The 26284-nt window shown below is 34.9% G+C and overlaps 1 protein-coding gene across 7 annotated transcripts in view; it reads right to left on the reverse strand.

Moving 5' to 3' along the window:
* The window catches only part of CTNNA2 (catenin alpha 2), a 1086013-nt gene that overhangs the window by 853004 nt on the left and 206725 nt on the right, over positions 1 to 26284 (reverse strand). For all 7 annotated transcript variants that reach the window (XM_025453745.3, XM_025453746.3, XM_025453748.3 and 4 more), the window contains one exon: positions 8935 to 9130. In XM_025453745.3, coding sequence (XP_025309530.1) covers positions 8935 to 9130 — 196 coding nt within the window. The remainder of the gene's footprint in view (positions 1 to 8934; positions 9131 to 26284) is intronic.

The following is a 26284-nucleotide window of genomic DNA, read 5'->3' on the forward strand; positions in this document are numbered from 1 at the left end:
TATAAAAATAGGATGGCATAGAAGCAAATGCTGTATTACCTATTAAATGGAGATGCTTATTGGACAAATATGAAGAAGACTGCCTATCACTCAAAGGGCAGCTTTTTGTATCTATTTCAAATCTAAGAAGATTCATAAAGGCAATATATGAGCATTCCATTGTAAGCACATGCTAGTACATACCAAATAAAAAAATTAAATTAAAAAATTCTTAGATACTTAAGCCTGTTATAAATTGGCCTTTTCCACTGCAGTAACAATCAGTTGTATTCAATAAATAAATCCCTTAAAAACATATGAAAGACCCACACAGATGCTAGTAACAGACATTTTTTTTTAAATCTACAATAGTGGTCAAATATTAGGTATATATGATCCATTAAAACCACATCCTCTTTGTTCATAATTTAAAATAAGTGAAATAGTTTCATCCAATCCAATAGTACATCTCCTCTCCTCTTTACCTGTTTTCTGGATAAAGAAATGTCCCTTCTGTATTACCTCATACAACCACCCTGAGCTTTTCCCCATTGTATCTACAATTGCTCTCACCAGTAGCTCCCTCTCTTGGTGTATGCTCTGAAACTTCTGATTTGGGCTCAACAGAATAAGCAAATAAGAAAACAATCGTATTCATTGCTTGCCTTTATATTTTCTCCAATCCCTCTTCAATTTTTCTCCTTCCATACTGTGGCAATTTTTGGAATAATGCCATTCTATGAGCACCCTGGGTGCTCACTATGTCCAGGCTCCAGAAATGCATAAAATAATGATAACATATGGTCCTTCATTTGAGTACCAGACTATGCAGAAGCAAAAGTGTAATGATATATACAGTGCAATGATGATCAATGAAGACTATGGTGAGCTTCCCTGCCTAAATCCATTACTTCACCATCTACTCCATTCCTTCAATTCCTGAAAATAAACTTTTAAATAAAATTAATGAGCCCTTTCTGGCAAGACCCAAGGCACTTTCTCATTATTTATCCTCTATGATCTCAGAAGAATTTGACTAATTGTGACAGCATTCGAGAGTCTAGATTGATCACTATCTCCATTGCAAAATATTCTATTCCCTTGGATTTCAGGATTCTGTACTATCTTTGTTCTCTGGTCATATTTCAGGGCATGCCTCTCCTCTCTATTTCTTTTTTTTTTAAGATTTTATTTATTTGTTCATGAGAGACACACACAGAAAGAGAGGCAGAGACATAGGCAAAGGGAGAAGCAGGCTCCATGCAGGAAGCCCAATGTGGGACTTGATCCCTGGTCTCTGGGATTACACCCTGAGCCAAAGGCAGACGCTTCACCGCTGAGCCACCCAGGCATCCCTCTCCTCTCTATTTTTATCCCACAATCTTAACTGAGCCTTTCACCCCAAATTAAACCTATGTCTCTGTATTCTTTTCTCTATATCTATAGGCAAGTATCCAAAGAAAGGACTGTCTCTGAAAGCTTCATTTATCAACTCAAAAGATGTCCAAATTTCTCTATTTCTCCAAATTTCCATTCTCATAGCATTAACCATCTGCTAGGCAGTTCCACTCATTTATCAATGTTTACAATAAAATCAGTCATTCCTCCCCATCGTTAGATATCCCATTTAAGTTGTCTAGGACCAAAAATTTAGAATAAATATTGACCCTTGTTTCTTCCTTTCAACAAAGGGCAAATCTTCTATTCTTTTTCATACTGCTTATAACAGAGTGTCTTATTTCTGTTATTGCCACATCCCAATCTTAGAACCTCAAAGTATTTTTGTTTTGTTTTCTCTGCAATATTACAATAACACATAAGCAACCCGAGTCCAATCTTTCTCTGATTTAGTCAATTTTTCATGAAGTTGCCAAAATAACTTTCTAAAATATCACTTAAATAGGTAGGAACCAATCAGCTAGCTTCCTTCTTTCTTTCCTATCTTTATTTCATCATGTTGTCTACACACAGCCTAGGTCCTAAACTTTTCCCACTGTGGTTCTTTCCTATAATCTTTCTTTCTTTTTTTTTTTTTTTTAAGATTTTATTTATTTATTTGAAAGTGAGGCAGCACGAGAGAGAGAGACAGAGACAGAGAAAGAGAGGGAGAGAGACAAAGAGACAAAGAGAAAGAAAGAGAGAACATGCTGGGGGGAAGGGCAGAGGGAGAGGGAGAAGCTGACTCCCCATTGACCAAGAAGCCCCACCTAGGGCTCAATCCCAGGATCCTGAGATCATGACCTGAGCTGCAGGCAGACACTTAACTGACTAAGCCACTCAGGTGCTCCCCTTCCTATCATCTTTCCATATTTCTAACTATGCTTGAATATGAAACTTACCAAATCAAGGCTTTTCTATTCATCCCCCAATTATTAATGCCATTCTTATCTCTTTGCCTTTAAAACTCAGGTTACTTAAGCCTGAAATGCTTATTCCACATCCTTGACAGATTTTTTTTTTAAGATTTTATTTATTTATTCATGAGAGACACACAGAGAGAGGCAGAGACACAGGCAGAGGGAGAAGCAGGCTCTATGCAGGGAGCCCAACGTGGGACTCGACCCCGGATCCCCAGGATGACCCTGGCCGAAGGTGGCGCTAAACTGCTGAGCCACCCAGGCTGCCCTCCCTGACAGATTTTTAATCCATGATCAGTTTATACTTTGCTCCTTGCTAATTCCAACTTCATACTTTTTTTTTTTCCAAGAGCAATTTAAATATTAACTGTCCTATAGATTTGGTTCCTTAGTATATACTTAAAGCATATTCTTGGAGTGCCTACAGAAGGTCAGGCATTATAAGACATCATTTAGCACAGAACAGATCTATCCACAACACATTAACATAGATTATCAGGCTGTTTCTCCTGTGTAAATCTCACCTCTCTAACTCTATGTAAACTGCAAGCTCAAAGGCCTTCTAAAATGAGTGACTGCCATCTGCTGCCTAATGTGAAACACTAGCTGACTACCAGGGATTGATGAGTCGTCCAAGTGGAGATAATGGATAAGAAGTAGATTAATTACCTGGGAAACTTTGAAAACCTTGATGCCTGGGTCCTACTCCACTGTTTCTAACTTAATTGATATGGCTACCAACTTATCAAGGGTTTCAAAAGCTTCCCAGGTGATACTGATTTCACCGAAATTTAAGAACCCCAGCCTAGTCCATAGTTCAGAAAGAATTTCCAATACAGGAAGGTCTTCATCGTAAACGTTAAAAATGTTTTGGGATTCTGTGTCGTAAGCTTTGTTTGGTCCAGAGCTTCAATATAAAGACATGATTGGAATACCTCCCTTTGCATTGATTAGGAGCTTTTCTATGTATGGTTCACTGGCTGCACAACTATTAAATCACAGCTTTCTGGGACCACACACAACTACCATCAACTCCAAGCCTCACAGTTCTCTTTTGGGAGACTACCAGATGCTGATTCAGTTCTCTAGCATCCTGCTTGGAAAGCCCAGGACTGCTCAGTGCTAGGAAAGAGAGGTATTGCCATAGGTAGTACAGATTGATGGATAAATTATAATTAATAAATATACTCTCACATCTATATAACATTTAATGTTTTTATAATTCATTTTGTGACTTCATTATGTGAAACAATCCAGTGAGCAAAATGCAACAATTATTGTCTGTATTTGAAAAATGGAGAAATTGAGGCCTCAATTGTTAAGTGATTTAGTTTAAATCATGTAGTTTTTGGCTAATGTAACATAAGAAATCATGTATCTTAACTTAACCAAATGTCTGGTGCTCCTTTGACTTGTAAGCCTGCTTTGCTGGCATGCAAGTCTCCTTCCCCTGAATATCACCTGCCATGTGCTATAGCAACCATGCTAGGTACTTTAGGAGGAGAGAAATACATATACATCATTGTTCTTATTCTGAGGCAGTTTAAACTTAATTTAGGAATACAATACACATTTATGTAATTACTTTTACTTTAGCTATGATAAGACACACACACACACATGCACACCCCTGATCAAATATTCCATCTTTACCTAAGTCTAAAATATCAGAGTTTTAAATTTTGAGTACAGTGATTTGTCTTCTTTATATATATTTTGATGATTTATTTTTGTTACTTGTTTTTAACAGAAATTCTATCATAATTATACTCAAATACTTCTTTTTGTGGGGTAGATAAAACTACAGGAAAATTTTCTACTAGACTATTCTAGGGTAATATATTGTTACCCCTCATACAGAGCACTTTTAAGAATCTACCATACAGCTTAGGTTTATTTTTATTTTATTTTATTTATCTTTTTTTAAAAGATTTTATTCATTCATTCATGAGAGACACACACAGAGAGAGAGAGAGGCAGAGACACAGGCAGAGGGAGAAGCAGGCTCCATGCAGGGAACCTGACGTGGGACTCGATCCTAGGTCTCCAGTATCATGCCCTGGGCTGAAGGCGGCACTAAACCGTTGAGCCACCCAGGCTGCCCTACAGCTTAGGTTTAAAAGAGAATACATTTTTCTTTCTTTTTTTTTTTTTTTAAGATTTTATCTATTTATTCATGAGAGACACAGAAAGAGATAGAGAGACAGAGAAGCAGGCTCCATGCAGGGAGCCTGATGTGGGACTTGACTCCTGGACTCCAGGATCACGCCCCAGGCTGAAGGCAGGCGCCAAACCGCTGAGCCACCCAGGGATCCCCCGAGAATACATTTTTCAAATGATAAAGAAATTCAAACAACACTAAGTATAGCCTAGAAACAATAATGGCTTAAAATGTTCTTATATAATCTTGTCTTACATATTACAGTTATTACAATTATGAATGTTGTGAAATTAAAAAAAATAAGAAATGGTTGTGTACTAAAAATCTGAAAATGGAGATGTACAAAATTAAAACTCCTGGCATTAACTTGTGCTATACTTTTTTTTAAAGTGGCAAAAATTCTGATCATTAGATTTTAAAATATAAAAACAACTCAATAGTAGAAGACCACTTCTTATAGATTTAGTTCTAAATTACACATCATCTTATAAGTGAGTACATACAGATACTAAGGCCACTTTATAGGAGGATATTAGTTCTTGATGTCAGCATTCCCATAATCTCTGAATATCATCTTACAGATAAAAACGTAGATTTCTTTTTTAAAATTTTATTTTATTTTATTTTATTTAAGATTTTATTTATTTATTCATGACAGACAGACAGAGAGAGAGCCAGAGACACAGGCATAGGGAGAAGCAGGCTCCACAAAAAGTCTGATGTGGGACTCGATCCCAGAACTCCAGGATCACACCCTGAGCTGAAGGCAGACACTCAACCACTGAGCCACCCAGGTGTCCCAAGAACGTAGATTTCTATGACACAAGGAAAGATACTAAGTTTCAAAGTTTCTAATAACTAAATAGTCCTGTTCTTATCCTTGAGTGTTGCCCCCGATCTTCCTATATCTGTCTCTGAAAATCAACCTAGGCTCTCACTGTGAATAAAATCTGGGTGAATAAAACGGGGCCAACAGGAAAATGGGGGCAAAACTGGATGGGCTAGAGAGGTTATATACTAAGTACTGAGAAGGGGCAGAGAGCAGACAGGAGAGCCCATGAGCACAGATGTGGAAGGAGAGCCTGAGGACTTTGTTGTCAGGGACTAGAGGCATCCCTCCCATATGACAGGGATCTAAACCCTATTTGAGAGTGAGAGATATTTGACAAGAGAAACAGAAAGAAAATTTCTAAATCTTTTCCCTGTAAAACGTTTGTTATTTTGCAGACTATAGCAATGTTTCCTTACATGTGACACGATTCAGCAAAAGGGGTATGTGGTAATTGAGCTTTTAAACAGTTAACACATAGGCATCATTTCTGGTGCATAATTTTTATATAATGAGAAGTGTATAATATAGAGAAAGTTTAAAATATGCTCTGTAAGACTGATCTCTGTAAGATGTTCTAAACTAGCATCTTAAAAAAAAATCTCACTCTCATATCCCCTAGACAGGCTGGTCAAGAACCATATTGGTTATTATATCATGTCCAAAAAATAGCATTCCTTATATAAGCTTTGAGAAAACTGAAATATTAATTTCTACAGAATGTGTGAAAACCAAATTGCAGGGAAAAAATAAGGGAAAGCTAAAAGATCGTTGAAAACCTAAAAGGAAAAATATATTACCATAAAAGATAAATGCTTTGAGAAAGTATCCTAGGGACCTATCAAAACCCTCTCCGTTGGGGACAGATTGACTATCTTGAATGTGTTGATGGTTTTACAGTGTATACATTTGTCAAAGCTTATAAAATTGTTCACTTTAAATGTGTGCAATTTATTATATAGCAGTCAATCTAAAAACGAAAGAAAGAAAGAAAAAAAAAAAAAAACTATCCAGGCTATATATGCATGAAAACAGTGTGCATTTGCAATTCAGAAGGAATACCAGTCTTCAACAGCACTTGACAATTGGGAAGCTTTCATGTTTTTAAAACACATATACAAATATACTCCATGTACATTAGATGAAGTACATAAAATTTAACATTTCAAATTACATAACAATTTATATTAGTGTGATGTAAATGAAATTAACTTTCAGGGGAGAGAAAATGGGGAAGAAGATGGTAGCACAAATAATAGTGGCTCTTGGTGTAGAAGGAGGGTTGATATTTCTAGGGACTAAACAGCCATCTGTGAATTTAGAAAGTGGTAGATTTGCCAGAAGAAAAAGGAGAGAACAGGAGAACTTTTATTGATCTATTGCTTCATTTATTCAACACTCATTAGTCTTAGGACTGCTAAGAACTGCAAATTGTGGATCAGCAAAAGAGACATGGTTTGGTCTCTATCTTTATTAATTTATAGTGTGGCAGGATAGAAAGTTATCAATCAGGTTACCCCACAAATATTAAACTCTCCTGTGCAAAGTGATAAGGGGAAAAAGCCATGAAAAGTATGACAGGAGTGTCAGGAAAGGTTTCCCTGGGAAGGTTTTCTCTTGAGTTGGGAGGTGCAGAATGAGTCATCCTTAATTATGTAAAAGAAGACAGCATTTACTAACGCACAGGGGCAGGTAAAACATGATACTTTTGAATAATTAAGACAGGAACTGATCCACTTAAAAGATGTTTTGAGGTTAAAAATCTATGGGATTTCATAATAGACTGTATTTGGAAGGAGAGAAAAATAATGATACTGAGATTTCTCCATTGTGCAAATGGATTCACATGCGTGGCTTTTACGGAGATAGGAAATGCAGGAGGGAGGTCAGGCCAGGGGATAATCTGTTCTGATTTCATGGTGCTTAGTATTTTCAACTGAAAATTCTGAATAGAACTCTACACCGAAATTAAAAACTTCCGTGTATCAAAGAACACAATCAACAGCGGGAAAAGGAAACCTACAGAAAGGGAGAACATGTTTGCAAAACAGTATCATATAAGGGGTTCATATCTAAGATATATAAAGAATGCTCACAAATGAACAACACAACCTGATTTAAAAATGGGCAAAGGGGGAATCCCTGGGTGGCTCAGCAGTCTGGCGCCTGCCTTCGGCCCAGGGCGTGATCCTGGAGACCCGGGATCGAGTCCCACATCTGGCTCCCTGCATGGAGCCTGCTTCTCCCTCTGCCTGTGTCTCTGCCTCTCTCTCTTTCTCTCTCTCTCTCTCTTTCTCTCTCTGTGTGTGTATCTCATGAATAAATAAATAAAATCTAAAAAAAAAAAATGGGCAAAGGACATAGATACACATTTCTCCAAAGAAGATATACAAATGGCCAACCAGCATATGAAAACAAAGTCAATATAACGAGTCCTCAGAGAACTGCTAATCAAAAGCACAATGAGCTATCACACCCATTATGATGACTATGATAAAAAAAGAAAACAAGTGTTGCCAAGGACATGGATAAATTGTAACCATCGTGCACTGTTGGTATAAGTGTAAAACGGTACGGTTGCGATGGAAAATAGTACGTAGGCTCCTTCAAAAATTAAAATTAGAATTACCATATAATCTAGAAATTCCACCTTTGGGTATAGACCCAAAGGAACTGAAATAGAAATATTTGTATATTTATGATCATAGCATAATTATTCATCATAGCCAAAAGGTGGAAGAAACACAAATGTCTATCAATGGATGAAGGGATAAAGATATGTGGTATAAACACACACTAGAATATTTTCAGTCCTAAAAATGAAGGAAATTCTGACCCATGTTCCACCATGTATGAAACATGAGAACATGACACTAAGTGAAATGAGCCAGTCACAAAGAAATACTACATGATCCCACTTACATAAGGTATCTAGAGTAGTTAAATTCATAGAAAAGAAAAGTAGAACAATGGTTGCCAGTGGCTAGGGCAGTGGGAAAATGAGGAATTGTTATTTTGTAGGTATAGAGTTTCAGAATTACAAGATGAAAAAGTTCTGGAGATTGTCTACTCAACAGTGTGAATATACTTTACTGAATTATACACTTAAAAAAGGTTAAAATGGTACATTTTATGAGTATTTTACCACAATTAAAAATTTTAAATATGCTGAAAACTTGCATTATGGCTAACTAGATAATTACATAACTGATTGATCATAGATAGCTAATTGCTTTACAATCATCTCTTCCCTCATCTTTAAAACCCTAAGTGTTTGGTGACTCTGTAAGTATAAGGTATTCTCATCCTCTCCTCCCTAGAGCCTCAGTTTGACACAGAAGTCTACAGTCATCAATGAAGAGAAAACAACTTGAAAATTTGAAACTAACAGCAGACATGAAACTTTTGTGGTTGCTCTATGCTGCCACAAGTAAAAATATCTCTATTTGTCTATGCACTTAATTCCAGCAAATGTTAAAAATGGCAAGTGCAGATACTGAGGAAAAACATAAGACTACTCTTTTGAGCAAATATGCATTGATTCTAGAGACAAATCCATTGTTTGCACATCAATATACATTCCTCTTGAACAATATTATTCTACTTACCTTGTTTGCGTACATCCTCTACCGCAGCAACCAATTCTTCTTTGAGATCTTGACTCTCTTTAGCGATCTGTTCTCCCTTATCCAGGAAGTTCTGAGTGGCTTGCTCTACAGATGCTGCCAGGACATGGGCCTTCTTTGACCTCCCTTTCTTTTTACCAGATGGGCCTTTGTTGCTGGTGTTGACAAGGGTCGTCACCTTAAATATGAAAGAAAACCTGTCAAAGTAATCTGCACAACTGTCTAGGAAAAAACATATTATTATCTCCACATTTTAAAATAGCCCTTGTTTATTAAATCATGAACACATGTCACATAACCTAATCTTAAGGAAAATGGAGAATTATACAAATTCGTGAGTCTGTAAAAAGCTGTTTATTTCCTAGAAGGAAAAAAAATACGTGAATAAATTGGAAAAGTAGACCCACTAGGAGCTTAGTTTCCAGTTCACTGGAGGTTGTGCATTCACAGATTGACAAGAAAGTGCACACTGGAGGAATCAGTTTCAGGGAGGCAAGATAAGGAAAGCCAATGCAGAATTGCCTCTGAGCACTGACTGAGGAAAACCAACACCCAGTCCTGAGTCCCCAGGGTCAGGGCAGAGATGAAAGAACAGTTAATAAAGGGTGGGCCATCAATAAATACCCATTACTTACAGATCACTTCGCAAGGACTTTTGAAGGGTTTTGCTATTTCTGATATCATCTTACACAAACAGAATGGTAAATCTGATCTGAGGAAACCGAATGATTCAGTCTCAACATTTGGTTAACCAGCTAAAATTTCCAGACTTGAAATTAGATTTTCATTGTCACTCCTTTTCCAAGTATCATAATTTGTATACATATCCCCACTGCCAAACTTCTTTTTAGCACTATAATTAGAACTATTTAATTTGCTAACAAAGCTGTTAGTATCTTTTAAACAACTTATCTCCTATAGATTTCTGATCCTTTATTTTCTACCAGTGAGAATTTTGGGAATGAAATGAAAAAAAAACGGGTTTCATATTCTGTTCAGCAAAAGTTGTGAGCACTTGTGGCCTTCGTGGTTTTTTTTTTTTTTTATCAGCTTCATAAGAATATGGGCGCTGTGGTTTATGTTCACTGACATTTGCTCTTGTTAGTAGACTCAAGATTTTAGTAGAGATTATCAAGAAAGCTAGTCCACAAAAATGTTCCAAATGCTGTTGTTGCTATTTCACTTCAAATCCAAGAGCAAACAAAGTGACTAGTCAAAGTCACAATTAATGTCCAGTCAGTTTATAAAACAAGAGATAACACCAGAAGGAAAAAAATATTGAATAAACGCTAACTCAGATGATGAATACAAGCAGAATCAGTACTTCAGAGGAGGTGAATGTAACACTAGGAGCTGTCATACTCAGCTCTCTTTTGATTGCTAAATAACTGGATACAGTGAATTAGAGAGAGACTATAAGGACATTTAAGTACAAACACTAGAGAAAAAAAGAAAGGTAACATCATCAAGAATAAGTCTGTCAGAAAATGATAGCTGTAAAATGTGTATGTAGCCCATAACACATTACAGTCTTTTCAGTTCCAGCCAAAATGAGGCAGCCATCAGAAGAAGACAGCCTGACACGAAAGCTACTTTCTAAAGGTACAACAGGGTTCTCCTTAAGAAGGATATACTCTAACACATTAGCACACTATTCTTCCAGGAACCTAAATTCCTCCAAACAGCCAATACCTGGAAATAAGCACAAAAGCCCCCTAAGCAAATACTGCAAACACCTCAAATACCTGTTTTATGCTAGGCTCATTATAAGAAGAAAATATTCTTATTCTCACTGATAACTCATTTATTCTCATTTTATTTAAAAATTAAAATTCTGAGAAATTTTGTGATGTAACCTTTTTAGTCTTCTCAAATTAGAAACAACAGAGAGGGAAAGGAGCTGATAACTTCAGGTATAATGACAATGGGGGGAGCAGAAGCTGATGGTAAATCTATCAAAATGGTGAAGTTTCTATATCATCCATTCATTTTCTGTAAAGGTAAACAAATTCCAATTCTTCTGTTATCTTATGCTGCATTACTGTATAAACATAGTTTAGGTATGCTCATAATAACAAGTTAGTATAAAGTGTTACTTATATGGGAAAAAAAAAAAAAAAAAACATGGCATATTGCAGGAACTTCCTAAGAAAAATGTGATTACTTTCAAATGAAGCAAATCAATTCAGTCCTCTTTTAGTAATAGCTCTCATGTACTCATAAGTGGAAGACCATAATGAGATGAAAGAGAAAAATAGAAGGGAAGTGATAAGGCTCCATAAATGCTCATGTCTTAATCAGTTTGGAATAAAGAAACAATTGTCAACTCTCCCCATTGTTATGCAGTGTTTTATTAGAGGACAATGTCAACAAATTGGATTAAAAAGAAGAGACACAAATGTTAGAAAGGCAAACTGTAAATTATGGTATTATCCATACAGAATATGACTGTATCAATAAAATGTAAAAGAATTCAAAGAGAGACTATTAGAATTATTATAGGAGCTATGGACAGACTGGCTAAATACTAGATAAACAGTAAAAAAATTAATATAACAGCACTAACCAGTAGAAACAACATAGTTTTAGGGGCACCTGCATGGGTGAGTAGGTGAAGTGTGTGACTATTGGGTTCAGATCAAGTCATGGTCTCATGGGTGGTGGGATCAAGCTGCCTTGGTCTTCACACTCACCGGGGAGACTGATTAAAGATTCCCTCCCTCCCTCAAAAAAAAAAAAAAAAAAATTCCCTCCCTCTGATCCTCCCCCACACTTGCACGCACATTCTCTCTCTCTCTCTCTCAAATAAATAAATAAATAAATAAATAAATAAATAAATAAATAAATCTTTTTTTAAAATGTAGTTTTAAATATCCTATTCACAATAACCACAAACTGATATTATCAGAGATAAGCATAAGACAAAATATACATGGAGAAAAAGGTAAAAATTTTAATGAAGAACATAAAAGGTAACCTGAATCATAGTAAGACATACCATATTCTTGGATGGGAAGACAAAACTGTTAAGATGTCATCTCTTCCCATATTATTCTACAAGTAGCATTCCAGATAGTTATACAGTAAATCAGCAAGAAAGCCAAGACCATTTCTCTTCATTCAGTTGATTTCCCTTTCCAGCTGCAAACTTAAAAGGCTTTTAGTAAATTAGAGAATGGTCATTTAGGGTGTGGATATGCAGGACTCTCTTCCTGCTCACTTTTTGGCCCTTGTATCAGATGTTTTAGATGGAAACAACGAAAAGTAGTTTAGGTCTAATAGTACATGAGAAGGTTGAGGTTATTCTTTTAAGGATTAAACTATCTTGGGAATTCTCAGTCTAGCCACACTATGCAACCCTCCTATTCAATCCCACTCTCCTGCTAGATAATCACCCTCTCCTATCCCCCAGTAAGAATCTATGGCACTCCACACTATTACATTTTCCTTTTCTCCCACTTGAAGCTGTCATTTTCACCGTGATGTTATATATTCTCATTCTTCTTGACCTATACTTATATTTACACTTAAAATTGTGAAAGTTAAAGCCCATCCATATTGTTTTTATTCTGTATTTTACAGATGATGAAATTAGGCTTAGAGATGCATCATAGGTAGAAAAAAATAATTTCCTTAAATTCACATGTGCCTGATACTGTATCTTTAGAACTTTAGAACTCAGTAGTTTCTTCTGGTTTTACCATCTAACTGAATGAGAAGCTGTTAAAGGATAAAATAATTTTAAATATATTTATTCTTCATATTTGTCTCAAGCTGAATCAACATATCAGGGCTTTTTGTAAAGGATGGACAAAATTTACTGTAACTAACAAAATGATAGAGCTGAGGGTTTCCATAAAATGGTATTCTTCTACAAGTAAAATTAAGAGTAAAGGAATCTGTTGCTAAGTCAGTAATAACTGAGATATACTAAAGAACAAGAATCAGAGAGTTTTTTTAATGAAGACAACCACTATTTAGTCTCACAGATACATCTATCAACTCTCCAGTAAATTAAGGAATATCCAAACTATCAATGCTAGCCAATAGTGCAGGTGGCTTCAATGTAAGAATGTAAAGGAATCCATGACTCGATGCCTTGGAGAAGTCACAGCAACAGAAACACATTCTGATCAAAAGGTGGTAGTCACAGAGGCAGCTCAGTGACTTCTGAGGCTACAGGAATCTGTGCCTAAGGTGTGCCTAAGGTTTGATATCCAGAATGACAGTAGGTCTTGGGTAGACAGTAGTTATAGACTATTAAGTATCGAGGGCAGTCTTTTAAGAGATGGTTATTCTGTGAAAGTTCCTGGTTGAATGTTATGCCTCCTCCTATCCCAACCAAGCACTCTCTGATGCCCACATCAACTTCCACCCAACCTAGAGTCATGTAAGATCCAAATCTCTTCTTTACTAACAATTTGTGAGTACATCTTTTGGGCAGTAGGAAGAAGAGAAGAGAAGAGGAGAAGAGAGGAGAGGAGAAGAGAGAAGACGAGGGGACAGGAGAGGAGGGGAGAGAAGGGGAGGGAAAGGGAGAAAAGGGGGGGGGGGGAGAAAAAGATAAAGATCTACCCAGAAACAGAGGCTAGGAAGTAATAACATGAATATTGAAATATGTAGAATTGGAATGATGTTTCCAAGGCAGTAAGGAGACCAGACCTACTTGGAAAAAATAATATATATGTGAATAATATAGGAAGTAAAGCTAGATAGGTGTGGTGGAACAAACTTTGATGAAAGCCAAGCCAAAGAGTTTAGATCTTATTAGTCACTGCAAATTTTTTTGAGCATATATTTAGTGTACATTTTTTCTTTCCTTTCATTTCTCAGACTACTAAATTTTGCTTTTACCTATACCTCCTGTAGCAAAGTACTCTTAAACTGATCTCTTGCTAAAGTAATCAATAAGTTGCCAAAATCTAATTATTTTTATCACATCATACCACTCTGCCACATTTAGTGCTATTGACTCAATTTTCCTTCCTTCTGGAAATGTCTCTTGACTAATTCTTTTAGCAATAATCTTCTCCAAAATCCTGTAGCTTTAAAAAAGGACATTATCATCAAACTTCGCTCTGCACGTATCTTCATCTCCCTCCTTCCTACGCTAGGAAAGTCATTCTGCTACCACCACTCCTTTAACTGGTCTTCTAAAACCTGTTTCATTAACTAGGCCAACTTCTCTCTAAATCTTTCACATGCGCCTTTCTGTAGGCTCTTCAACCTTAGCCTAGAAGGATACTCACTCTTCTCTAGTTGTACCTCCAATGTTTTCTCAATGCCCACACCTCTCATTAGAAAAGAAATCCTTCAGCTCATAGATAAGTGTATAGTGGTTAAAGGCCCTAGAACCTTGACACAATGATGGTCCCACCGGACCCTGGCCAATGGAAAACATTGGCAATAGCCAGAGGATGGGCACCATTGTTTTCAGATGTATTGATGTTATGATCTGAGTATAAAACCATGAGAACCAGGTTGTATAGACTGGTGAATCTAATGATAGAGACAGGCTAATCATTTAATGTCCTAAAAGTAGACCCTCCATTCCTCCATAATAACAATAATGCAGTGGCCAATATAATTTCATTCTTTACTTTTTCTTGAAATACATTATATTGTAAGACAATTTGTTTATCTGACCATGTATCTTCATGATCTCTACTTGATCAGTTCTCTGCTTCCATGATCTAAAAGCTCAATAGAACAATAAGCAATACTAAGGGCGCCAAGACACTTTGTCTCAGCAACTCTGTCACATCTGCCAAGAACCAGCAACAGAGTAGTTTGTCTAAGCCTTACCCACAGGGCAGTCAACTGAAAGTGAGCTCTAGAGACATCACTGCCACCTGAGGATAGTTAGAATGCAGAATTTTAGCCTCCACTTCAGAGCTACTAAAAGAGAATGTGCATTTTAACAAGATTCCTGGGTAATTTCTACGCACATTAAAATCTGAAAAGCATTGAATTTTAGGACTTGATAATTCTCAGACTTGATCATGCCTAAAAATTACCAATATGCCTGATAAAAGGTAAATTTACAGATCTTACAGTGTTTCTGCTTAGCTCAGTCTGGGCTAGGGAATTTTGCATTTATCACACAAAATTATGACATTATATATATGTGTATATATATATACATTATATATATATATATATATATATATATATATATATATATAATCTCCTTACTTTTAGAAACAGTAGTCTAGTTGAAACAAAACAAAACAAAAAAGTGAGAGCAAAGAAGCAATGGCTTCTAAGAGGTGAACTCTTTCTCCTATTTTGGGTGCCATGGCACAGCACAAGTCCTCAAAAACAGCTTATTGATGAACTGATCAATTGACTCATGGCTGGAAGGCAATCTCCTCTATTGCACAATCACAAAAAACTTGGAAAAGAAAGATTATACACACGTGAATACTATGAATCCAACAATCATTGGAGCTCTCTAAAAAAACAATGAAATTGAAACAATAACTGGAAATAAAAATGGCAACATAAACATTTTTTGCTGGATTCATGCACTGTGCAGATGTGAGTAGTAGGTCTTTGTGAATTCTTCCGTTGCATCTCTCGGGAGTACTTCATTCATCATAATTTCTCAGCTATAGTAAGAGGTGGCTGTGATGACTGCTGTAACTTAAAAAAAGCAAGAGCTTGGTGAGGCAAAATATTTGAAAACAAAATTATCAAAAACAAGTTATTTATTCCAGGAGCAACTGAAAATAAATGAAAAATTCTTGAAAGAAGAAAACTTATCTAACTTAGGAAAAAGTTAAATGTTCAAATAGTAATATATTTGATAACATGGAGCTTCTCAGAGAAAGCCTACATCAGCTTTTAAGAACTGCCAACTGGTCAAAATGGCATATCCCTTGAATTATTTCTTGATAACTAGGTTTATTCATTTAATAATTATAGAGTAAGCATAAATATGGCTTATGGTTTTCCTTACAAAACATATGAAATATATTTTATATATATATACATATATATATATATACATATATATATATGCTTACTATGTGGACTATGTGGCATACTCTATTAGAAGTTTTATTTCCTACCATAGAATCTCTACAACACTTAAGGTATATGGATGTTGTGCACATTGGACAGAAAAGGAGCCCAGGAGGTGAGACTAGTTCTAGAGGAAATGACTTTGATAATACAGATTTACTGTAACTTCATAATAACTGAAGCAAGATTTCCATGTGTTAGAAACTATTACATTAGAATTCTTGGTTGAACTGGTATTTCTTACCCAACACAACTCCACACTCTATTTTAGACAAAAATAATTAAATCATAAAATGCACAATTATTGATAATTCCACAGCTTCAAAAGTCAGAATCAGAAATGATAATCTTTTAACAATACACTAGCAATTTATGGGGGGATAAAATAGAGAATTATTCTCTTTGTCTTTGAAATTTCCTCACATTATCTAAGATTGACAATGCAGAATTCAGATGCATGTTCCTTGATACTGAGACTGGACACAAGTATTCTTAAACTTTAAAGATAAGGATTTAATTATTTAATCTGAAATAGACCTGAACTGTACTATTAGTTATTTCTATAGAGAAAGCCTATATATAACATATTCCACTTAAGTTATTGTTTTTTGTAAACTCTTAAATTTATTCTTTTTGAGAGAGAGAGACCAAGAGAGAGCGAGAGAGAGCAAGCATGCATGTGTAGCAGGGGAGGGGCAGATGGAAAGGGAGAAAGAATCTCAAGCAGCATGTAGTGTGATGCAGGGCTTGATCTCACAACCCTGAAATCCACCCTGAGCCAAATCAACAGTCAGACGCTTGACCAACTGAACCACCCAGTTGCCCCGACTTATCCTCAACTTCTAAATAAAACTACAAGGCAAACCTTCTCAGTTGCTTTTTTACACATTTCCCAAATACTTACTTTTGAAGTATGATACCAAGAAGTAGAATTCAGAAATTAACCCCAAAATAGATATTCTATAATAGGATGACAGGTATTTTTAGGACCAAGATATACATATATTAAAATTTTTCTAGGATTAAGTGGTTGCAATTTATGAAGCTGTACAATTGAGTACTGGATTATCCATTCATTTTATAGGTAAGAAGTGATTCAAACTTATTTCCTAGAAAGTATCTCAGTAGTGTCTGTAAGCCAAGGTGAATAGGATAGCCTTCTCTTTAGATACATGTTCTCCATAAGAAACTCAATTTTTTTTCAAGGATGTTAAGCTAACATTTTCCCTAACTCTCTATTAAGGCATGCTCTTTCATATTAAGTAGGAGCCCAGAGGAGCTCGATTTCTCATAACCTCTGGGGAGTATGGTCTAGATTTAGTGCTTCCAAAAACTTGTCTAGAGAAACAGCATTTAGCTTTCTTGAAGGAAGTTTTGTCCATTCTCTCTCCAACAATAATAAAATCACAAGTACTCTAAATTAAAGCAGAAAAGCAAAGAGAAAAGTGGTATTATACTGGAGACTGGTAGAAATGTCTTTACTGCCTTAGGGTGATATCACTTACCTCAAAGGAGGGATACTACCACAAAGAGTTTTAAGAAATCACTGTGTATACGGCGCGTTTTTTTTTTTTTTAATGTAATTCTTCATACTGTACAGAGAAATTTCTGTATGACTTTAGTACCAAGAATACTGCAGTTTCTCCTTACAAACTGGTTTGACTTTATGTTATGGATGTTGATTGTATACTAAATTAATGCTTCATTTTTTCATTGACTTCAAAAAGTTTAACATAAATTTGTGGTCCCTGCTAGAAGGCATATGATTTGATAATTAATATCACTGTATTAAAAAAAAATATCACTGTATTAGTCTCAATCTTTGCTCTTACTTGTACTTATATCTCCCTTGCTTTTCTAAAAAATCACTTTTCTTTAAGGTAGATTGGCCTTCTATTACTTTACATACTTTAAAGTCTTCTTATATTTTTGCTTAAATATTGTAGTCTGTCAATTCTAAGGTATGCCTTTTTCCTCATGCTTTTCTATATCTGAAATAAGGATGCGTCCTACAATCTATGTCATTTAAAAGATATAACTGATAGTATTTCGTATTTTTCTTAGTGACATTTAAATATGTATCTTTTAATTTATGGCATCTTAGATTTGATAAAACATGATAAATCAAATAATCACAAGATAAAATTTGTTTAAAGGATCTACTGACAACCCAGGTTTTCATAGAATCTACACAACTTTTTTTTTTCTACAACTTTCAATGTATATTTACAGCCAATAAAAAGTGAAATTCAAAATTAAGACAAATAATGCCAGACATTCACTTAAAGAGCATCCCTTAGAGTTGGGGATTTTAAGTGAGTGAGAAGGTATTTTTGTTTTAAAGAGTCCTAAATGTTTTAACCATCCTTGTCCATCTGAGGAAATCCCATGCTGTTTTGAATGTCACTAAAAATAAAAGAATGATTAAACTATGTCCATGATTCACTACTTTGCATTTACAAAGGCTAAAATAAAATGAAACAAAACACAACTAGACTGTTCTAAGACAGCGTAGAAACAAATCTGAAACCCAAAATAAACAAAAAAATTTTTTTTCAGTAAATCCTCTGTTAGCTAATGGATTCAGCTGACCAAAACATCCATTCTCTCTAAATCCACCAAGTCTTTTTACTGTAGTTTTTGATTGACAAAGGCACTTGATCCTTGGGCATTGGGTGGCTCAGTTGTTTAAGCATCCAATTCTTGGTTTTGGCCCAGGTCATGACCTCATGGGTCCTGGATTGAGCCCCATGTCAGGATGCCCACTCATCAGGGAGTATGCTGAAGATTCTCTCCCTCTTCTCCTTCCTGCCACCTCTTTAAAGCCCTCTTTAAAAATAAATAAAATAAATCTTTAAAAAAAGACATTTGATTACATATTTTCCTTCTTTAAGATTAGTAGATTCTAATAATGTACATACATACAGGGAATAATGGACAATCAGTGGGATGCAAGAAAAGTATCAGAATTCTATATTTTTTTATCTAAAATATTTAAAAACCTAAGTCAGATTAACATTTCATATAAGGACTTACACTGTCACGACCTCCCCACCCATACATCAGATGGTCTTGAGCCACATATGGGCTACTTAAGAGAAGGGTGGGTGTTCACAAATCCAAAGAATTGGCAGTAGTGACCTTACACTTTAAGGTATACCTGGTTAAGTGGATTTGAGAATTATATTCACTGATTTTCAGACACACACACACATATACACACATACAAACATTCACAAAATGGACCTGAGACTTAAAAAGATTCTTGCAAAGAAACCAGAGCTTAGAGCAGCCCGGGTGGCTCAGCGGTTTAGCACTGCCTTTAGCCCAGGGTGTGATCCTGGAGACCCAGGATCGAGTCTCACGTCAGGCTCCCTGCATGGAGCCTGCTTCTCCCTCTGCCTGTGTCTCTGCTTCTCTCTCCCTCTCTTTGTGTGTGTCTCATGAATAAATACAATCTTAAAAAAAAAAAAAAGAAAGAAAGAAAGAAAGAAACCAGAGCTTGAAGATAATACTAAAAATGCAAGCCTGAGTGAGCCATAAGAAAATACAGAGCTGACCCTTCTCCTACCTTAATACTGGCTCTTTGTCAGCTACAAATGAGGCTTAATAAAGAACAATCTCATCAGAGCTGCAAGTTGAATTTTGTATTTATATTCATCATTACTAATGATGAATCTTATCCCAGTTTCCTTAAGATTTTAGCTAATAATGGTCTAAAGATACTATGATTTGCAAAACTTTAGAAAAGTTAAGCCTACAGAATATTTAGCCATTTTTAGTTATATATTATATATTTACTTTTAGTGAGAAGTAATTTTGTTTATTATTTTTATTATGTTTAATGGAGAAGACTACTGGGTGCTACCAAACCTATTTTTCCCCCCCTCTGGTCACAAGATAACACTATTTCAGAGTTTCCCTCAGAGTTGATATGATCAGTTGAATTCAGCCAACAGAATATGAGAATCAGTGGTGTGTGCTCTTCTCTATCTGCTCCATTAAATTTCTCCTCCATATTTATTCCTTCAACTCCTCCATATTTATTCCTTCAACTTCGCAAACCAGGTTTTGCAGAAGATGAAGCCACAAGATGAAAGGAACCAAAGTATCTAAAGTTTCCCTAAGAAGAGAGTGACCCATGAATCAGAAAGGCTCACTTGGATATTATGTAACTAGGTGAAAACTTCTATTATGTTGAGTCTCTGACATATTGAGGTTTATCTATTATAGTAGCTAATATTAACTACATCACTGTATTATCTATAGTTAAAATATTTTTAGACTTTACATCATTATTTTTAAATATCTATTATTTATGTATATTTTATAATATATTTAACATGTTAGCTTAGGAATGCACGATTATTTAGAAAAATAAATAACATACACTATACATATATGCATACACAGATAACATACAAAGACACATACACAGATATTTTACTGGTTTTGGATATTATTATAACATTTGGCAGATAAAACTTTGGGTGACAGTCTTCTGCTTTTCATGCAGTTTTTTTACATACTTCTTTCTATGAATTGTGGAATACAAATTCTCATTTTCTATATGAGAAAATTTAAAAGTGCCAAGTTCTTTTTCTTCTACAGTTCTAAGACATCACTCTTCATAACAGTTCAATGACCTAGGAATAATGTGATTGCCACTTAGTGGTATATTTTTTACAACAGAAAACAAACAATATAGAGATTAAAATCACAAATCTAAAGTTTTTCAAACTCAGCTTACATAGTTTTTCTCAGGCTTAAATCCAACTAATAAATCAAATAATTAGTAAATATGAAATTTCAAGGAAGTTTTAGTTAATGCCTTTAAAAAACTGTGACATTAGCATAGATATTGTCAAATAAGTCTATAGATATAGGTACATATAATCATTAGCTATGTAACCTACTATGTTTACAAAGACTCTCCTTAAATGCTGCTTGTTGACTTTACAACTTTTACTCTTACCTGATTTAAGGAGGAGGCAGGTATGATTCTGTTACCTGAGAAAACTTCATCTAAATATTTTTTAGCTCTTAAAGAAATAAACTGTATTTTATGGTGAATAACTGGAATAAATTTACAAGACAAATATTTTTCCTCCTCTTTTTCAATTTGAAATCACTTCAAGGAATTATTGTCAAATGCTTGAAGATATCCTAAATGCGAGGATATTTCCCTCAATGTTTCCTGCCCCAATGCACATCACTGACTATCGGCCAGATTTTCTACATACTAAATTTTTTACCAAGCTCCCGCAAATGACACATCTTCTATTTCTGTCACTCACAAGCATCTTAAATTATCTCTTTTCTTCAAACCAAAATGATAAGTAAAATCCATGATATAACTGAACACACAACACTCTCGCACAGACAGAACTGGTGATTAGACACAGCTACTACACCTCCCACTGTCTCTGAACCTGCATTTACTGGCTTTTTGAGAGAGTATCAATCAGCTGGAATACTAGGTACAGAAAAACAAATTAATGAGTTTAAGGAATCAGAAAAACATATTCGGAAACAGATCAAGCAGGCACAGAAACCATTCGGGATGACAAGAAAGGTAACAGGACTCCAGGGCTTGAGACTTCTAATAAGGAAGTCTAAAAGCATCAACGAAATCAAAGTTGCAACACAGGTGATTTGATTACTTTGTTAGCATTCTCTCTCTCTCTCTCTTTTAAGATTTTATTTATTTATTCATGAGATACGGAGAGAGAGAGAGAGACAGACAGAGAGAGAGAGAGAGAAAGAAAGAGAAAGAAAGAGTCAGAGACACAGGCAGAGGGAGAAGCAGACTCCATGCAGGGAGCCTGATGTGGGACTGGATCCTGGAACCCGGTTCACACCCTGAGCCGAAGGCAGATGCTCAAACGCTGAGCCACCCAGGCGTCCCTATTCTCTGTCTATTCTTATTTCATTTGCTAAAGTTAATATTTATTCCTGAAGCAACTTTCAAAATTAATAATACCAAAACAAAGAAATCTTGCAGTAATCTAAAAAACTGAAAAACAAAACAAAACAAAAAACAAAACAAAAAAAAACCAACCCACCAAATTCTTACATGGACCATGAGATTTTAACATAAATCTTGTTGATCCTCAGTTAACAATAAAAAAGAGGAGAATCAAATGATTAGGCTATTTAGAAGCAATCATACATGGTATTAAGTTCTTTATTTTCACCTGCTACTTTAAATATATTTAACGAAATTTCTCCAGCAAGAAAGTAGGGATAGAAACTTCATCATATGAAATAAAAATGATTTGTACATTTTCTCAAACTTTTTGTAGTAGCCATTAAATTTACTCTCTCTTTCTTCCTCTCTTTATCTTATCACACACTCACAGAAAAAAAAAAAATATGGGCCAGAATTCCTAATATGCTACCTTGACTTTTATAGTTTTATCGTGTGACATATATTTTTAAAATACTCTGTCAAATTCCAAATCTTGGTAACTTTAATATATTTAAAACATAAATTTCAAACCATTTTTTCTAAGTATTGATAAGGAGCTTCAGATTCTGGGTAAACCAAAAAATATAATAATTGGAATCAATACTAAAATGAAAAAAATATATAAGCATTAAGTTTTCTTGGAACAGAACATTACTAATCTCATGCAAAGGGAACTATACATGCAAGCCACTGGGGGATATATTTAGCATAAAATCTACTGAGTTCTAGGGAAGAAAACAAACCTGTTTCCCCACTGGCATATTAAAAGTTTCTTTCCAAAACAAAAAACAAAGTAATCCCGCCAAAATCTCATTTTTTTCTGTTGTTGATTGGTTTCTAGAATCAAAACAAATCATGATTAGTAATGCAACCTTGTTCTTTCTTCACAGAACCCTAAATGTGTACTCTCTACTTGTGTCCAGTTTATTACCCACATAGCAAATGTCAGTGAAAATGAGGAAAGTATCATCCTTATGATTCAGAAAAGGACACTGAAGTACTGAGAAATGTGCCTGCCAGAGGTTATAAAGCCCATTGAAGAATAATAAATACGGCTTTAATTTGTCTGACACAAGCAGTTATTTCCTCTAAAATAATGCTCAACACATATTTGCCTCATTTTATATGCAGTATAAATTTCTAAAAACAAAATCCACTGTATTTAATAGCTGGAAAATAAATGTGACTACACAATTTCATTATGGTATGCATGGCATACCTTTTTAAAAATGCTTTCTGGATTTTCAAAGAAATAATTATATCATCTAATGGCATATTTTTTTTATTTGCACAGGTATTTATTATTATTCTCCCATTAAACTAAAAATCACTGGTGAAATGCCAATGGCTTGAAAAAAAAAAAGCCACATTGACATTTTTACTGCAGGGTTATTGCTTTATGGGTAGAATGCCAGCCTTCCACTTGAATGCACTACCATATTATCTAGCTACATTTCTTAAGCATCACTTCTAAAAGGCTTGAAGATTCTAGAGAATTGTTGATTAAATACAGGGGAAAATGAGCAAGATGTAATTATCCTGTCAAGATTCTTCTTGTAAACTTTTATTTGGACAATTCATGAAAAAAGAAAGCAGTCCATTTCTCTTTAAAAACTGTATTAGCATTTTTGAAATTGCAATATGGGCTCTAGATGACGAGTACTACAGTAATATTGCAGAATGAAATGTCATCAAAAGGCAGTGGTACGGAGTAGTGGAAAGAATACATCTTTGGGAACCTGTCATCTCTTATTTGGGTGAGAAATCATTGAATCTAAGACTCAGTTTCCTATTTTTAAAATTGAAGGTAATAATATACACCTTATAGGAATGCAATGAGAATTATATATGATAGTTTATTTAAGGTACTTAGCTCAGTAACAAAGGAGATGCTCCAAAAAAATAATAGTGAACACAACCATGAGGAGAAAGTCTTGGACAGGATGTCAGAATACTTGAACGTAAGCCCCAGACAAATCACTTATTAGTTTGTAATATTGAGGTCAATTAATTTCTTTGGACCTCTTTTTATTTAGCTGTAAATTAAAAATTATCCCTAAATTATTTTAAACTCTTACATTTTATACGCTAATAAAATAGAGTTCTTAATTTGTGGTCCATGATGATTAGCTTTATGCATAAATGTTTGAAGTGTATTCCCTGTATCTATGAGATAGACTAAATAAATGGGAGAATACAAATTTAATATTAATGCTGATCCTCAGGTGACCACTCCAGTCTTTTAGTCAAGTATTTTATGAAATTTCTCATAATTTTCCTTAATTATGCACCTTAATTTCTCATAATATGTTTTATAAACTTCCAAATTGAATATACCTGCATAGTACCATCAAATGAGTTTAATTTCAGTCATTTTTTTCACTTTTAGCAATACAAAATTCACATTTTTCTTCACTTTTTTAACAGTGTAGAGACTATTTCAACAATTTTTTTAAATATTTACATTTCAAAAAATTATATTTTTAGCAATGTGCTAGTGATTTTGCTGATCCAGAAAGTTTTAAGCAGGTGTTTAATTGAACTAATTAAGCGACATGTAGTCACTTCCGGTTTTCCACTTGCTCTGTGAATGTAGATTAGCAACACAACTGATTGCCTAATCAGACTATTTAAAATTAACTTACTTTTTTAGCCAAAGATTTTTTTTAACCCACAATTACAAACTCAAAACATAAAATGTGATCTGCAGTCTTACGTATTTTTCTTCTTGTTCTAAGCACCATTTTTTCAATTTAATTTTTAATTAAATTAAATTAAATTAATTTTTTCAAAATTCAATTTAATTTTTAAACTGATAACATTAGCATAGGGGATGGAGATAATAAAATGTTATAAGATATAAAACAAGATATGGTTTACTGTTCTTAATGTTTTCTTTGCAAGAATAAGATGTATCTTCTCTTGCCTGACTCACTCTGAAGAAAAATCAATATTTTAGTTGGTCTAGGGATCAAATCTGAAAGACGGACCTCATGAGCACTCTAACCCCTTAAATAAACTGGCTATACACCTCTTGTGGTTATCAAACTTTAGATGGAAGGGCAAAACATATTCTTTTTCTCATCCTACTCCTTCCCCATGATGTCCCCAAAGTTCAGTTATAACCACCAGACTACACAACAAATCCAAGTCCATTTAGGGTTCTTCAAGGAACTGTTTATATGTTCTTAAGTAATTTGTGCATAAGTTAGGGAGAAATACATACACACATATTTTTTCTAAATGCAAACTGCTGGCTACATTTTATATGGCCTGTGTGCCTAAGCCAAATCTCATGGCCCTGTATTTGAAAACCTGCAGACCCACAGGTCACCTAGCACATGGAGAAATGCCCAGGCAGCTGGCTTCATATGTACTTTCTTAGTAATATCAGTGGCTCCTCATTATTCACTTAATGTGCTGCAACTACTTCCTTCTGGACTGAAAGAGCATCTCCCTGGCAGCACAGGAGAAAAAGGAACCGTAATGATGTGTTGTAAATCTATGGGTCACAGAGATTTCATAGAAAAGAATAGGAGAGGACCTCTAAGGCATTAAGGGGAGAAGGTGTTTCACAATAAAGTGCATTGACAAAAAGAGAAAAAGTGAAGAAAGATGAAAAAAGACAGAAGATGGTCTTACAGTAATCAGATGATTAGATTTTCTTAGGTATCTGAAAAAGTTTAGCTATGAGGTCTTAAAAGAGGCTCTCAGACCTTGCCCAATGCCAAGTTTATGTTATTTATTTATTACAAACATTACGATATTAGAAAAATATACATGAATATTTCCCAACTGACCTTTCTGCCAGTAAAGAAAGGAAAGTACATTGTTGGGGAATTGGCTCTGAAAAGCTTTGGGTATTTACGATACCTTCTCTCAATCAATCTGTACAACCATACTGAAAAATGATATCAATCATATTCTGAAGTGAAGTAACATCAGATAGATTCGTTCTAACAAATCACATGGAAGTCAGTAGCACAGCCAGATCTGACTCTCTCTACTCTTCATTCTAACATGATCATCTTTTATTTCATGATTGAATAGCAAGATGGATTTTGAAAATTTAGATAGAGATGTTTTCTTTTATGACATAAACTCAGATAAAATTCATATGAATTGAGCATTATGGCATGCTAAATAGGAAAGACATGCATCATCATGGAAGTAGAATTATAACTTCTAATTACAATGAAAGCTTATAAAATTCACATTCTGGGCCTAATTGCTATAAAATATAAAATGTGAGCAAGGACATTTGGACAAAGGCTCCTCTATGGTCCCTTCTGGCTACGATGTACTATTAAACCGTGCCAAAGAGCGGGAGAAAGC

Source organism: Canis lupus, chromosome 17 (genome assembly GCF_003254725.2).
Source record: "Canis lupus dingo isolate Sandy chromosome 17, ASM325472v2, whole genome shotgun sequence".
In the NCBI taxonomy this organism is placed as follows: Eukaryota; Metazoa; Chordata; class Mammalia; order Carnivora; family Canidae; genus Canis; species Canis lupus.